Raw genomic sequence first — 17,159 nt, 5'->3', positions numbered from 1 at the left:
GTGGAGGTTGTCAGATCAACTTTAATTCTGCAACGCCTTATCCATATTTGGATGTCTGGAGCCTTTCCGGACGCTTGGAAGCTGAGGTGTCCCGACCACTAGGAACTTGCCACCTCATCTGCCTCGCTGGCCCAATCGGCTAACGTTCAGACGTTGGATCCCTTTCGAGCGTTTGGACCGTCCAATTGTTCGGATCCAGATTAGGGTGCACAAAATCCAAAGTTTTGATTCCTCCTTTTTGGCATCACAAGGTTAGTCTAGAACAAATATAAGCAGGAAATTGATAGTTTTGGCAAACTGTCTGGTCTGACTTTTAGATTTTTAATAAAACTCTAGGTCAGACTGGCGCCTATTGTTCCCTTCCCAAGAACACATCATCACCCACTCCACTCGAGAGAATTTACCTTTGCCAATCCAATCCTCTAGACCTGTTGGACTTCTGCTTAGCCTCTGATCCTCGACTCCCAGGACTTTCACCACTAGACGTCCAATCCTCCAGACCCACATAGACTTTCCTGCATGTTGCTCTGATATGCCAAGTCTTCCTGCCCAGTCCTCCTGACCAGGACTTCCTTACCCAGTCTCCCTGATCAGGGCTTCCTTCCCAGTCCTCCTGATCAAGATTTCCTTTACCTAGCCGCAACTAGGACTTTTCTATGTTACTTGCAAACTTAGTTTTCCTCATTAGTCCGCTTCACAAACTTAACTTGAACCCTTTGTCATTATTAAAACTCTAGTTCAATCATCTGGTGCTTCTTGCACTAACAATCTCCCATTTTTTATTATGGCAATCTAGTTCCAAGTTAAATATAAATTTTCTTAAAAGACAAAGTCATAACGGTATTCTAAGTCATAAACATTGGCTCCCCCTTAACTAAGTATCTCCCCCTAAAATTAAGGTATACTTAGAAAACTTTTGAAAATAAAGTTTTTCCTCTTCCCTAAACTTGACATGGTTCTTTTCAAAATGGCAATTCAATCTAAGAACTATCCAAGTAACACTTAGATTTTGAAAGCATTTCCAAAAAGTATTTTACAAAAATTGTGTTTCTCTTGAAAAAGATTAAGGTTTTAAAATTTTGAATATTTTTCAAGGAAAGTAAATTTCAGAAAAACCATTTTTGAAATAAGAAAAAGTAATTTTTCAAAAGATATTTTAAAATTTTTTTGCAATCTTATTAAAAAAATTTTACTTTAAAATTTAAATAAAAATTTAAATGTTAAACCTGTATTATTTGAAATTTAAATTTGTACTCTAACTTGTACTCTCTCTCCCTTTGATATAATCAAAAATAAATCTTAAGGAGTTTTTGAAAAAAAACTTACAAAAAGTAATAAATACAATTTTAATCAGAATAACAATATTTGAGTTTGAGTTCAAGCATGATATTTATATAATATATAAAAAAAACTTAGATAAAAAAATTTTATCCTTTAGTCACATATCTAACTTATTGCTACTAATTGACTATTAGAAGATAGCAATTTTTAACAAGTTAGTTAAATTAAGTGTATGTTTCCAGCTAGCTTTTTATTATACAAGAACACTTAACCTAATCCATGTTTGTAAGTATTTTTAGCCCAGATTTTATTTTGATGCACTAACATAAGTATAAAAAATCTAGACTTTTACCCTAAAAATCTAGACTGTTACCCTATGCATCTCACACTGTTCTAGATTTCACAATACACAATCAAGTTATATCTAGTGTACTTTGTGAGATGAGGTTAGTCTAAATCTATAGGTGCATGGTTTCTACTGGGAGTGTCTAGGCTAAGTCTAAATTTTTCTTTTAATTTTGAAATTAAAATTTTAAAAATATATTTCTGAAACTAAGTTTTTTAAAAAATGATTAAGTAAAAAATTTGATTTTTTTTAAAGTATAAGTAATAATAGGTTTGATTTTAAAAAAATTATGATAGAAAGATAATTTAAAATTTGAAACTTAGTCTACCAAGCACATTCCTAATTTAGCAAAAAGATGCAATAAAATAAAATATCATAAGATAAGTCAATGTAATAGATAGAAAATAAGTCAGAGTCAACACAATGCTAATACATCTTAAAACAAAAAGAAAACTAATGAGGTCTACTGTGAGGTGGAGGTGAGTGGCCCATGCCTCAAGATCTGAACATGTTCATTATCTCAGCATGCCTAGCCCTACTCTGCTCCTCTAAGCTCTCAAAATGGCTAGCCACAGTCTATTGGTAGGTAGCAATTAACTCGTGCAAGCTGGTGACTAACTCCTTAAGTCTGATCACTCTCTGCTTGAGAGTGATAAGAGGTGGAGGAATCTGAAGGAGGTCTGCTAGGTCAATTTCGTCCTCCTCATCCTCGACTACTGCTCTAGCTAAGGCTGATTCCCTCGTCTCCAAGATAAAATCTCATCCTCATCTATATGGGCCCCAGCTAAGTAGAAGTTTCTAATGTCTAACATGTCATACTCACTCACTAGTTGGACATCACCTAAGGTAATGTCAAATCCAAAGGATGCTAGGAGTGAAGTTAAAATGTGACAGTAGGGTATGTGAACTCTCCTACTAGTAGTGGCGCTAGATAAAAAAATGATAGTATGAAAAATATACAAACTATTATCTATGTCTAATCTATGATGTAGTGCATAAAATAGAAATGTATGGAATGGTCTCATCATCGCGACATCCCTAGTAGTCAAGGGTAGAATGCAAGTTACTAAAACTTTATACAAAATATCACTATAGGGACCCTCTCCTCTTCAAAAAAATATGAATGCATGACATCTAAGATAATATGTGAGTAGGGATCACCAAAAGGTCCACTTTTAGGAGAGTAGCATAAAAAGGTACATGATGAATGTCTAAGTCCTAAATACTCTTTAATGATAGTGGGAGATAAGATGAAGTCCCTACCTCTAGTGGAGTAGGTTAGATCATCAATTTGAAATAGGTTATTGTACAACTTAATACACATATCTATGTTAATCAAGCTAGTACAATAAACTAGTCTCTCAGGTCATAATGCTCTATGACCTCCATGGAAGGTATGCATAAACATAAGAAAAATATCCTACATAAATATCTAGAATGTAATGGTACAAATGACAATATGCAAATCTAATTCTATGCTCCTTGAGTAGGGAATTTAGGATCTGTGCTGGGGGTACTAGAAGTCCTAGTCTCAGTGGTCTTCCTCTTAATCCTAATGCATAAATTAAGAATTTAAATAAAAAATGACTTAAGTGAATTTAAGTATTGTTTAGAAGCTTACCTAGGCATATCGAATCGAATACTAGAGATTTGATGAACTAGACATGCTTCGATCAACTCGCGTGAGGAAGATTTTCACAAGTTGGAGGAGAAATTCGAGGGTGGCGGGACGTAGGTTTTGGATTGTGAGACGTGATCCCGGGTACTGCCATTTTAATCGGGGCATATAGATTTCACAGCAATATGAGGCGCCTAAATTTACTCCAGGTGCTTGAATTTCAAAAGTCATGGTTGCTACATTAAATTATAGGCGGTGTTCAAAAAGCAATTCGAGGTGCTAGAATTCTGTCGGGCCAGGCTTACGGGTTGGGTTGATTAAGGTTTAATTTTGTTAAGTTTTTAATTAATTAAGTTAATTGATTAGGTAAGTTTATTGATTAAGTTAGGTTTAATTAATTAAGTTTATTAATTAAGTTAGGTTTTAATTATTTAAGTTTAAGTTTTAATTAACTTGAGTTTAAGTTTTTAAGTTTTTATTAATTAAGTTTAAGTTTTAATTGATTTTGATTAATTAAGTTTAATTGATTAAGTTAAATTTTTAATTAATTAGGTTTAAGTTTTAATTAATTAAGTTTAAGTTTTAATTAAGTAAGTTTATTGATTAAGTTAGGTTTTAAATTAATTAAGTTTAAATTTTGATTGATAAATTAAGTTTTAAGTTAATTAATTAATTTAATTTATTTTAATTAATTAAGTTTATTTTAATTAATTTTTAGTTCCATCTCACTCAAGTCTAGATTATCAATCAATTATCCTATTGAGTTGTGTGAGATGATTTTTCAATTTTATCTTAATTAATTAACGATGTAATTTTCTAAAACTTAATTATCCTTGAGTTGGAGACTGAGTTTTAATCATTCGACTAATTAGGTATACATTTCAGGTTTTATTTTCCAGGCAGTAGCAAAGCACAGAAGCCTTCTTGGATATCAGAATAATGACCACTTTCTAAGACAATAAATTCATGAAATTATATACTTAATTAATCTAAGGAACGACTTTGGTCTAACTAGTCAATAGGGTACTCCTATCCTACTTGACTACCTAGACCGAATTTTTCTAGCATACTATATGTTGGTGCAGAGAGCATCAAATGATTAAGCTGAAGTTTTGATAATGGAAAAGACTTTAAGTTAAGTCTGTGAAGTGGACTAACAAGTTGAACTAAGTGTGCAGGTAGCACAAGGAAGTCCTAGTTAAGGCTAGGCAAAGAAAGTCCTAGTTGAAGCTAGGCAAAGGAAACCCTAGTTGCGGTTAGGGAAAGGAAGGTCTGATTTGGAGGGCAAGGCAAGGAAGTCATGGTTAGGAGGACTGGACAAAGAAGAATTGGTTTGGAGGATTGGACAAGAAAGTCCTTGTCAGGAGGACTAGGCAAGAAGTCTTGGCAGATCAAAGCACCAGGCGGAAAGTCTAGGCGGGTTTGAAGGATCGGACGTCTAGTAATGAAAGTCCTGGGTGCCGAAGATTAAGGCTGAATAAAAGTCCAACATGTTTGGAGGACTAGGTTGGCAAACAAACTTCTCCCGAGTGGAGTGGATGAGGATGTGTTCCTAAGAAGGAGAATAGTAGGCATCGATCTGACCTAGGATTTCATTGAAAATCTAATTAGTTAAAACTAAATAGTTTGGCAAAACTATTATTTTTCTGTTATACTTTATTTTTGTATTAACTTATGATGCATGAAAATGAGGAGCTAGAACTTTATGTTCCGGGCACCCTTATCTGGATTCAGGCGATCGGACGGTCCAGGTGCCCGGAAGGGATCCAAGCGCTCGGACATAAGTTGAACGAGCCAGCGAGGCAGATGAGGTGGCAGAGTCCTAATGGTCGGAACACCTCAACCTCCAAGCGCCCGGATAAGGATAAGGCATTGCAACGTCAAAGTTGATCCAACAACCACTACGTCAGCATCCAAGCGCCCAGAAGGGATACAAGCGCCCGAAAAGATGTCAAGTCAGCATTAGAGCAGATCGATGCAATCAGCGTGGAGGCACCCAGAAAGACTTCTAAGCACTCGGATCAGCCTTTGTAAGCAATTATGAGGCGAAACCCTAAACATAACTTATCATCATCACGATGACTTCCTACGCTAACAGCCTGAGTCCAGTAGCCATCGTAACATCGAGGAGCTGCATCGACATTAACATTCAAACTCTCATCTTCTAAGTCAGTAACATTTATATTGATCGGTAACATTTAGGAAGGTAAGGGTTTAACATTCCTAATATATTTTGTAAAGCGACAAACTCCTTCTTTGTAAAAGGAAAGTTTTTATAGTGAATTGCTTGTCGACAATCACCAAGGATCATTGGCCTTGGAGTAGCAGCCTGTGACTATGAACCAAGTAAACAAAAGCGTAATCATCTTACTTTCTACTACGATTTTTACTTGTGCACTCGGATTTACATACGATTTATCGAATCAGCTACAAATAAAATAACATTCACCCCCTTCTCCCCTTTAGCGCTCTGACTTGATCCTACACTATCATCTCACTCCACCCTGGTACTAGGTTGGGCAAGTATTAATTAGGCCTATGTCCTTAACTAGCCTAGGTTCACTCTAAGTTTAAAAAGAAAAAAATTTAAAAAAATAGAATCAAGCAAGTCTTATTTAACTAAAATGGTTTTGGATCCCCCTAGATTATGACCCCTGTTGAGTCTGATTAGATAATGTATTTGATCCTTGGGAACCCAGCATTGGTTTCGTCTAACTTGATTAATCAAGCTAAACTTTGGAACCCATACTTGGACTCGGGGTTTCTTGGTTCGATTCAATAGTGACAAGTATAATCTATGTCCGTCTTTGTGTCCAAGTCCAGATTGATTGTACACAACCCTTTGAGTTCCGAGCATCATGTCAAGATACTTAGAACTTGAAGTAAACTTTTCCAATGATCTTTTCTTATCGTTAACTTGAATTTTTAGATTGAAATTTTCTTCCTGAGTTTGTTTAACTTGAGTTTAATTTTAACATGAACCTTTTCAGTTGACAAGCTGAGGTTAATTTTCTTCATAAGGAGTGTTACCTTCTTTTGGAGAGACTTAACCTAGACACTAGACGTCGTCAGGTTTTAGACAAACAATAAATAATTGAATATAATTTTTTAGTTAAATGATTGTTTATAGTAGTGTTTGAACCCTCGAATTGGCAGTCGATTAATTTAATTTAATATATTTTTCGGTCACCCTTAGTCATCTTGACTAACCTCTAACGAAGAGTTAATATTATTAATGGTGAAGAGGAAATTGATAAAAGAAGAACTACGAAGATATTTTTACGGTTCTAAAATTCTAAAGAGTACTTTGAAAAAAAAAAGGAGGAAACGAAGGGATGGAGGAACGAAAAGTTTCCTCCAAAAAAAAAAAAAAACTAATAAGCAAAAAAGAAAAATGAGACACCTCACCACCAAAAGTCACAATCTCACCGCACCTACCTGATCGTAGACATACTGGCGGCATACATCATCCTTACGCCCTTTCTTCCAAACTCGATGATGCTCACCTGGATGAGATAGACAGGAGAAATCGAGAGAGGAGGAGGAACTGCAAATTAATCTTTTATGCTTTAATTTAATCCTCCGATCGATCAGGTGTATGCATGCATGGAACCAGCAGCCGTTGATTCCCCAGTTCCCGGCGGAGGCCGCGACAACGAAGACGACGCTCCTGATCATCCACTTCAACCTCCTCTTCAACCTCCTCCTCCTCCTCCTCCTCCTCCTCAACAACAACAGCAGCAGCAGCAGCAGCAAAAGCCTAGTCGATACGAGTCGCAGAAGCGTCGCGACTGGAACACCTTCCTCCAGTTCCTTTCGAATCACTACAAGCCAGCTCTACCCCTGGCGCTGTGCGGCGGCCCTCACGTGGTGGAGTTCCTCAAGTACCTGGACCAGTTCGGGAAGACGAAGGTGCACGTGGCGGGGTGCTCCCACTTCGGACTCCCCCGGCCTCCGGGCCCCGCGGCTGCCCCACCCGCCAGGCCTGGGGCTCCCTCGACGCCCTCATCGGCCGCCTCCGCGCCGCATACGACGAGAACGCATCGTCGACGACAGCCGGAGGCCCCAATCCCTTCGGTGCCCGGGCGGTCAAGGCGCACCTCCGGGAGGTGAGGGAGAGCCAGGCCAAGGCCCGCGGCGTCGCCTACGACAAGAAGAAGCGGAAGAGGCGCCACCAACTGCTGCTGCCACCCTCCGGCGAGGGGAGTTCCTCAGCTGCTACTAGCGCTGCAACGGCTGTAACTGTTGCAGTTGCTGGCTCTAGTACTGCTGCTGCAACTGATCAAGGTGGAAGTTTAGGGATTAGGGATCCAGGCCATGCAGATGAGACAGGGAATTTAACGTCCGATTCATGAGTACATGATTGATTATACTTCAATTCCCTTCAATTGCTTGTTACTAATCCTCTTTGGTTGTTCATGATTAGCTGGTAAATTAATTGTAAATAATATTATTACAAATTGCAATTAAGCATCCATGCCTGTTCATGCCAATCTACTCATCATGGATATAGATGTTCCAACTAGCTAGGTGGTCTTGGATTGAGATACATATTTCTTCGAGTAAGCACAATTTTTTTACTTAATCAAGAACAAAAACACAAACAGGAAGAAACTAGCTAGCTATATGTGCACACTAAGACATTAGGTAATTAGTAGATTATTTTGTTATATTGGCTTGGAAATGAAATAGAAAGAACATGTGTAGCTTGTTCATGTTTGATCATTCAAGCTAAGTGTGTCCTAATTAATTAATAGTTTGTTTTTCCTTTAAAATGTGCACATTTGTACATATACCTTCTACTTATTGTGTATGAATTCCTATATCCTTCTTGCCAGTCTCATATTTATCCATATTTCTTGCTCACATTCGAATTTGAACTCCCTTCACTAGAGAATTAATCATATATCAAATTGAACTGTAGAAATTCTGACAAAGAGACTTTGAGTTGGAGAGATCAAAATGGCTGCTAGGTAAGCATTTTTAACAGACAATCTAGCAAGCCTTTAGTTCAAGATAATTAACTTAGATATTCTTTTACTTGCTAATTAATCCTGCTGCTTTGTTGTCAATCAAAACATCTGTATTCTTACTCTCTCCTTTTTCTTTTTTTTTTAAAGGAATATTATTGAATTGATGAGTACTCTCTCTGATTTTACAAAATTAAAGATTCTCTTGTCCTTTTTTATTTTTCAGTTATCTCCTTGTTCTTTTTCCATGTATATATTTATCAAATTAATCAGAGATTAGTGCAGCTCACCAATTTATGAAACAGGTGCCTCAACTTCAGTAATTAACCTTCACATCTGTCATCATAATCCCATGAAACACTATCAGTGCGCTCATAGATTATAATAATCCTTTGATTCCTTGACAAGGTACGGATTATATTCGAAGAGAATCACCAACGTATGCACATATTTTCCTTTATGAAAAAAAATAAAAAGAAAGAAAGAGATTTTTTCCCCCTTAGAAATTTGTTTGAAATCTTCTATTGATGGTTAATTACTTAGCAGCAAAGGCAATCAGAACTAGGGAAAAAAATTCTGAGTTGAGATAACTTCCAAAATATTTTGCTAATCCAATATGAATAAAACCAGTCTGGTGAAAGGAGAGCACATCGACACCATTTTGCTAATGTAATGGGGCTTCTGTGCTTGAAATGAAAGGCAATCACTCTCTAAATAAATAAGACAAGGGAAGGGCATTTGCCTCACCTTAATAAAAATTGGAATAAGTTGCTGTCATATCCAACTTTTGTTCTTAATGAGAATACTTTAAGCTAAAATGCTAATTACCATTTTACCAAGTTGTTTGTGCAAACATCATTATCTTGACCCTTGACCAACCTGAAAAGAAAAGTGATCATAAAGCAATTATTCTCTCGACCTTCTAGATATTTAATCCCAAAATCCATTCTTTTTATTTAATGGCATTTTATTGGGCTCTTAACGCAGCGGATTAAGACGTAAATGCACTGTGATGAAGTACGGCCATGGCCCATTAATCTGCCTAATTATGCCGTTCGGTTGCCTAATTTTGCGTGCACAAATATGATATTTTTTTAAGGTTCTATTTAAATAACAAGTCATATTCTTCTTTTATGCTTAATTCTCATATTGATTAAATATTTTAGCATCAGATTTGTATAATTTTATTTTCTTTACCTTATTCTAATCAAACACTTACCGTATTTGTATATTTTTGTATAATATAAATAATTGCAAAAAATAATTCAGTAGTCGATATACATTCATTAATGCGAATGCGATCTAAGTTATATTGAAGTTAATTATATATTATATCAATTATTTTTACGATGTACTTTTTATTTTTCAAATTATACATCACTAGTCGCTCCAGAAACTAAGTGAAATTTATTTATAGATCGTGTTCATTTCGCTTTAAAGTCCATTTCATTGGAAAATTAAATTTCTTGGTAATGTTTTTCTTAGTGTTTTTATTTTTTTTTTTTTAAATTGCAAATGTTTATAATCATGATTAATTGCATGTATGTTTAAATAAATGAAAATAATGAAGTATAAACATCTCAGATTAAATACCAATAAAGTATATTAAAAAAACTACTACGAAAACAATCTTCTTTAAACAACGATGAAGTTTGATTCATATGTAAACTAAAGGAATTATATATATCATGTTCTATTCCTCATGGCCTTTCCTTAATTATCAGTTTACCGCTGTATAAAGTTACTTCTAAAATTAACTGATAATTCTTTCAATAAATTATATATGTGGTAAAAAGTAAAAAAAAAATGCATGATAGTTAATGGTGTTGCAGATAAATTAATTAATTAACTAATTCCTGTCAGAAAAGTCAGTAAATGTAATGGGATTAGAAGATTCCGGCATATTCCTCTTTGTGTATATATATCGATCGATCGTTGGACGGAATTGAGTTTTGAATTTAGTTATATATTATATATTGGAACAAGAAACACGCAATTCATGAGCCCAGAGCACTCAAGGCTCGAGCATATAATAGAGAAATTTTGTGCAAATTTAAATATTATTTATAATTGTTCTTGCAACTTATGTAACGACAAATGCAGTGTTCCAATATAATATAGGTATGTATTGTCACGGACGATTCACTCTTTACGTTAAATTTGAAAGAGTGGAAGCAAACGAAGAAATAAAATTAGGTCTGACATAACATTTTTCAAGGAAATAAGAAATATATAATCATGTTAATTTATTGGATTGGCCTACATTTTTGTAGTCATGATTTTTTATGGGTTATTTTGTCCATTTTAGAAACTTGTATTCCCCGGTACCTCACCGGGTCGTTCCCTCCCTCGATTAAAGAAAAATTAAAAGTTTATTTTTCTTGCATGACGACCGACGAAAGTATAGCCATGTCTTGAGTGAGGTTGTTCCGATTTTTATTTATGATTTTTTGTCGAAAACAAATACGTGACCGATCGATCCAAGGACAGGGCCGATCTATCTGTATCGTTCTATAAATTAAATACTCTCCTCCATTCATCGCATATCAGTCATGGAGACGAAAGCCCAGGGGGTGGTGGAGTCGCTGTATGACGCTTTGTTGAGGGGGGACACGGCGGCGGCGGAGGCCACGATGGCGGAGGACGTGGAGTGGTGGTTCCACGGGCCTCGGCGGTGCCAGTACATGCGGCGGCTGCTGACGGGGGAGGCGAACGAGCGGGATAGGGATAGCTTCCGCTTCCGGCCGCGGAGAGTGACGGCGGTAGGAGGGCCGTGGATTGTGGCGGAGGGGTGGGAAGGGAAGCACGCCTATTGGGTCCACGCGTGGGCCGTCGAACACGGAGTCATCACGCTCTTCAGGGAGTACTTCAACACTTCCCTGACGGTGATCAGCCACGGTCAGCTTCGTGGCGGTGGTGGTGCGTCTTCGACGTCGGCGGTGGGGCAGATGGGGGCCGGCGGTGGGGCATTGTGGCGGAGCGAAGCCCCTGCGCAGGAGGGCCGCCGCACACTCCCTGGGCTTCTACTGGCCATTTAATTAATTAATTAAATCGGTAAAATATTTATATATATTAACGCGTGTTGCCTGCATTGATAAGTGGGTTGAGGTTTATACAAGTTAGATGTAACGTAAATTAAAAATATACTAATGAAAAGGAAAAACGAATTTAAATCAGAAGAGTCATGGGGAGTTTATATAGTAGTACTTCAAGGAGACGAGCTGGGACCAAAATGAATGCCGATGAGGAAGAGCTTCCTTAGAAGGCTGAAATGGCTGACAAATTAATGCGGAGCCGATCACGATTTTTTGTCATCGCTGTGCCATGCATGGTGCACGTAGATGGCTTTATATACACACTGTATATTCCCATCGCACCCATCATAATAATCACGTTTGCATCTCCCATGCACGCCAGCACTTCATCGATGGCTTATGAGCCCGAGCCACAGGTAATGCTATGAATGGCCAATTAACGGCCGCTAGCTGTACTGCTCAATCCATCGTCCTCCGCACCATCACCACCGTCACCACCGCCATCCGTCACTTCTTATGGAGATGTCTCGCCTGTAGTACTATTGATGTGACAGAGATAATCAATGCCATCTAACTTGATATCAAATTAAAAGTCAAATTGAATTAGAAATATAGTCTCAAATCAGGTCAAATCGAGCTCGAGTTTGATTAAATCGAGCTTGAATCAAATCGGCTCCCGCTAGAAGACCTCAATCAAATCCGTCTGAATCGCATTAGAATTTGGCCCATCTTAATTTAGAACTCTAATTTGACATATCAGTGATATGTATGTGTGTTGAACATCATATGGACGCCTTTCCATTAGCCGACTGATTTAGTTAAATTTAACTTTGAGTCTTTGACGGTTGATGATCTCATTCTGGTTCAGTTAAATTTAATCCTGATGGTCGAATGATCTCCTTTTGTTGACTGTCAACTTAATTGTCAAAACGCACGTCCACGTCAATACAAACATGTCAGCTCAACTATCTGTAGGGCATCTTAAATTCATGCTTTAAGAGCTTCCGTTGAGAGATCCTAAAGATCGGAATATAAATTATGGAAAATTCCGGAAATCTTGCATGCGCGATACGTGGAACCAGAAAGATTAATAAAATCTACAATACTATTCGACCATTAAATGCAAATAAATACGTGATCGTTCATTCTCAAATGTTTTCCCATCTCTATATATATTTTATCACGCAAGTTATCTAACATGGTAGTTAAGCTAGACTGAGGGAGGCATCATCTGGTGAATTATATCTAGAAAGATAAATTATATCTATATTTGCACGTCAAGTTTCAGTTTTGGATATTTTAGTTAATTAATAATAAATTTATTCCTGTCTTTTTCGCTAATATTTTAAGCCCACAAATAGATCTCCGGATACATCTTATTCATGCAATATTGACCATTGTTGGGATTCAATGCCCAGTCAAAGAAATTTATATATATAAAACGGAGGTGTGATTAATTATGGTGAATAAAAATAATAAAATCCAAGCTGTTGTGCAACATGGTATTCAAGGTTTAGTCATTTGCCAAATAATTTTAATTTCTACATTTTTTGTAGTACATATGATAATTAATTTCGCTAAATAAATTTAGTTTATTTTTCTTCCTCGTGTCGATAAATAATAGTTAGTCTACAAACTAATGAGCTTTATGCAGAAAAGGGCCGGGCTACCCTTCTGGGCTGGTGACCCATTTATTGTGGACAGAGACCATGCCATGCATTAAACGAGAGTTTTCGTAATTATATTTTCGAATAATTTAAAACGATATGGGTTAAAAAAACTGATTTAATCTAATTTAATTTGGCTCATAAAAAATTTATGTATCCAGATTTATACTCAAAAAATTATTAAAAAAAATCTAAAACTAAAATTTACGGGTTGGTGGGTTCCTTTTTGGTGATTTCGAGTTTTGAAAGTTCTTGAGAAATGTAGAAAATTTATTTTTTAATAGTAATTTCCTTTTAATCAATTTATGTTGTTTCCTTAATCAATTTATTCTTTTAGTACTTAGATCAAGCAGCTATTCACTTCTTAGATTTTAAAAAAATAATTAAATTAAATTGTATATTGCTATTAGAGTGGTAAAAAATAAAGATATCTTTTTGCTATGAAATAAAAACTAAAAAAAAAACCTTTTGATCTTCCGAAAATAAAAATCAAAATATATAAAAATGGACATTTCATATAAAAAAGTGCACCACTCCTGTTTTTTCTCTCCAATGTTAGTTGAGATTGCGAAGTGTAAAGCTAAGCGCCCATTCCTTGCTCTGTTCGGTTGTCGTCCCAATGGAACCGATGACGCCAGGGGAGAGGCTGCCGTCCATGGTAGAGCCGCAAACATGGCTCGGGCGGTTCAACACGGCCGTCTCCGATTCGTGGCTCGGACGGCACTTCAAGCTGCGCGAGCGCGGCACCAGCTTCACCACCGAGCTACGAGCCGGCACCGCTACATTCCTTACCATGGCCTACATTCTCGCCGTCAATGCCTCCATCCTCGCCGACTCCGGTGCCACCTGCACCGTCGACGACTGCCTCCGACCCTCCCCCTCCTGCCGCCTCCCGCCAGTTGACGCCGGCTATGCTGCCTGCGTGGACCGCGCTCGCCGTGACCTCATAGTCGCCACCGCAGCCGCCTCCACCATTGGGTCCTTCATCATGGGCGCCTTCGCCAACCTTCCCCTGGCGTTAGCCCCCGGCATGGGAGCCAACGCCTACTTCGCCTATACTGTCGTCGGTTTCCACGGTTCCGGCAACCTCCCCTACCGCACTGCCTTAACTGCCGTCTTCCTCGAGGGCCTTCTCTTCCTTACCATATCTGCCCTGGGATTCCGAGCCCGGCTCGCCAAGCTCGTGCCCAACCCCGTGCGCGTCTCCACCTCCGCCGGCATCGGTCTCTTCCTCGCCTTCATTGGGCTGCAGGGTAACCAGGGCGTGGGCCTCGTCGGTTACAGCTCCTCCACCCTCGTCACCCTCGCCGCCTGTCCCCCTAAGTGCCGTGCGAATCTCGCCCCCGTCGAGACCTTCTCCAACGGTTCCGTTGCCCTCATCCCCGGAGGCACGGTCTCCGGCAACGTGCTCTGCCTGCACGGTCGAATGGAGTCGCCAACCTTCTGGCTCGGAGTTGCTGGGTTTTTCATAATCTCAGTCTGCCTCATCAAACAAATCAAAGGAGCCATGATTTACGGCATCTTGTTCGTCACCGCTGTCTCCTGGTTCCGCCACACCTCCTTCACCGCCTTCCCAAGCACTCCCATGGGGGATGCGGCATACCGCTACTTCAAGCAGGTGGTCGACGTGCACCGCATCGAGTCCACCGCGGCGGCGCTCAGATTCCGCGGCGTCGGCACCGTGCGCTTCTGGGAGGCTCTCGTGACCTTCCTCTACGTGGACGTGCTGGACACGACTGGGACGCTCTACTCCATGGCGCGGTTCGCCGGCCGCGTGGACGACGCAAGCGGTGACTTCGAGGGGCAGTATTTCGCGTTTATGTCGGACGCGTTGGCCATCGTGGTGGGGGCGCTGCTTGGGACGTCGCCGGTGACCGCGTTCATCGAGTCGTCGACGGGGATAAAGGAGGGGGAAGGACAGGGATGACGGCGCTGACGGTGGCGGGCTACTTCGTGCTGTCGTTCTTCTTGACGCCGCTTCTGGCATCGATTCCGGCTTGGGCGGTGGGGCCGCCGCTGGTGCTGGTGGGCGTGCTGATGATGAAGACGGTGGTGGAGGTGGAATGGGAGAACATGAGGGAGGCCATCCCCGCCTTCGTTACCATCATTTTGATGCCCCTCACCTACTCAATTGCGTACGGCCTCATCGGTGGCATTGCCACCTACATCGTCCTCCGCCTTTGCGACTGCATCTGCTCCGTTCTCAGCAAGAGCGTCCATCTTCTCCGCAATAGCTCTGCTTTATTACCTTGTTTGATCAATGTGGATGGTAAGCAGCAGATTGAGCTTACCGATCAAGAACCTGTATAACACACTTAATTAACTTTTAACGTCCAAAAGCCATATCAGAAACAGAGAAGAACAAAAGTTACAAATGTTTGGATTTTTTTCTCTCTATTTTCTTTGTTTTCTTGTGACTAGTAACTAGTGAATGCTGCTTCTAGTGTACTTTCACTTTTGTCTCTAGTTTGGGGAAACTGTTGGCACTAGCTTTAGCCTTTAGCAGAGTTCCACCATGTAATTAATTACTTCACTTTGACGATTTTTATAAGACAGGTAGGCCTTCCTTACAGTATTCACTGACACAAAAGAAAAAAGAAAGATACTCAGAAGCAATCAAGCACCAATCAATGCAATGACAAATTCATTAACACGGAGACTTGACTCCACTATGCTTAGCTAGTAACAGTCTCAAGTGCAGGGAAAGGACTGTTGTTAATCATATTAGCATTCTACTCATTGTTTCTGTTTGCACCTAAAAAGCAAGAACACACTCGAGGCTGACGAACCTTCCCTCTTAAAGAAGTCATGCAACATCTCTAGTGTTGAAATCAGAAAGAATATTTTGCAATAGAATCACTGGATTTATAGAGTGGCATTACCTTTATGTGAATCCATCAGAATAAATGTGTTTGTGCGTTGTAGTTTTCACAAATATGAATATCAGTAATTGTTAGGCTTTCAGCTTTCTTTATCAGCTCAAACAAGGAACAGCATTAATCATTGCCTTAATTTTGGCACATTTGCCGCGCAACAGCAGGGAAGATAATGAAAAGTCAAGCAGCACGAGGCAAAATGGCTTTGACTAACATAAAGACAATCACTTGATCATTTTGCTAAAGACAAAGACATACAATTTAAATCTGTGTAACGTGCACATTAATTGCACCAAGAGAGTGGCGCTGATCCTCATCATCGTTAAATGTATGTACCAAAGATAATTCTCTGCAAACCTAAACCTTCAGTCAGCTAAAGACCTGCTCAGATGAATACTGAAAGCTCTCTCTTCCAACGTAGCCAGTTGCTGTTTCACCTGAGAAAGTAAAAAAAGCTAAATTCGGATGAGGAATCCATAGACAATAAAAAACCATAAGCAGCAAGTTGTGCTCAAGTGGGAATATCATTATCATTTGTCCGTGAACAGGAGCTGTAGCATGTTCTAACACCAGACTTTTCCTACAAGTTAATAGATAACCGAGAAAGCTTAATTTTGTCTCCCAAACCATGAGCCTTTACCCTCTTTAAGGCAATTTTACATTCAAGCTCACAACTTTCCTAGTGCTGTTTCACATAGTCACATTCTACTGTTGCCTCCTCAAACGGAACGCTCTCTGTTAAAGAGGCTACATCTAACATAAAGCATGTGCAATCTCCATGAATCTTGCGTTTCATCATCATAATTAATTAGTAGATTTTCTTAATGAACAGGTTCCTGGACCACCTTTTATTGGATATTATTACCTGTTTTTCTGGTTGACATATTAAATGCTGGGATAACTTGTGAAGCTTCTTCGAGCACATGAAATGATGACTACCTTCTCGGTGCTGGATAGCACCAGTTTTAATCCTCACTTTCTTGCGCTCATCTCCCATTAAGGAACAGTACTCAGACTTTTGTAAGCTCTATGATCTGTGGTCCTGTTTCTCCTTACTCCTATACATGGTGTTGGACTTGAGGTACTGAAAAGACCCAATAAATGCCCAACTTCCCTCAGCATAACTTAGTCAATACATAGCTACTTCCTTGTTCTTGGAGCCAAAGAAATGAATGTGGTGGGCACTGGTGCCGGATGATGCCTGATAATGTTACTGCAAACTAATTATTGTTCAAGGCCTAGGCTGTCCATGCTTTTTAGAGCATAATTTCCTAGCTGCTAGGATTCTTGATAGCCACTGGCAAATTTATCACGGATAGATACTGTATGATTAGATCTTATGGCCTCTGTAGTCTGCTCAGTCAAA

General features: G+C 39.2%; 1 protein-coding gene and 1 pseudogene across 1 annotated transcript; both read left to right on the top strand.

The window, feature by feature from the left end:
- The first annotated feature begins 6,747 nt into the window (after positions 1-6,747).
- Positions 6,748-15,329, top strand: LOC141830853 (adenine/guanine permease AZG1-like; annotated as a pseudogene).
- On the top strand, positions 10,768-11,253 carry LOC141830863 (senescence associated gene 20-like). The gene has a single exon (XM_074718309.1). The coding sequence runs from the start codon at positions 10,768-10,770 to the stop codon at positions 11,251-11,253; it is 486 nt and encodes a 161-aa protein (XP_074574410.1).
- Positions 15,330-17,159: the final 1,830 nt, after the last annotated feature.

This window comes from Curcuma longa, chromosome 1, assembly GCF_044706935.1.
Source record: "Curcuma longa cultivar G26 ecotype Majalengka, Jawa Barat chromosome 1, ITB_CL_G26_1.1, whole genome shotgun sequence".
Lineage (NCBI taxonomy): Eukaryota > Viridiplantae > Streptophyta > Magnoliopsida > Zingiberales > Zingiberaceae > Curcuma > Curcuma longa.
Note: the sequence above shows the minus strand (reverse complement) of the source record. Positions and strands in the feature narration are given on the sequence as shown.

Excerpts from the sequence above, each read along its gene's own strand:
- LOC141830863 (XM_074718309.1), top strand. The coding sequence starts at position 10,768 with ATGGAGACGAAAGCCCAGGGGGTGGTGGAGTCGCTGTATGACGCTTTG.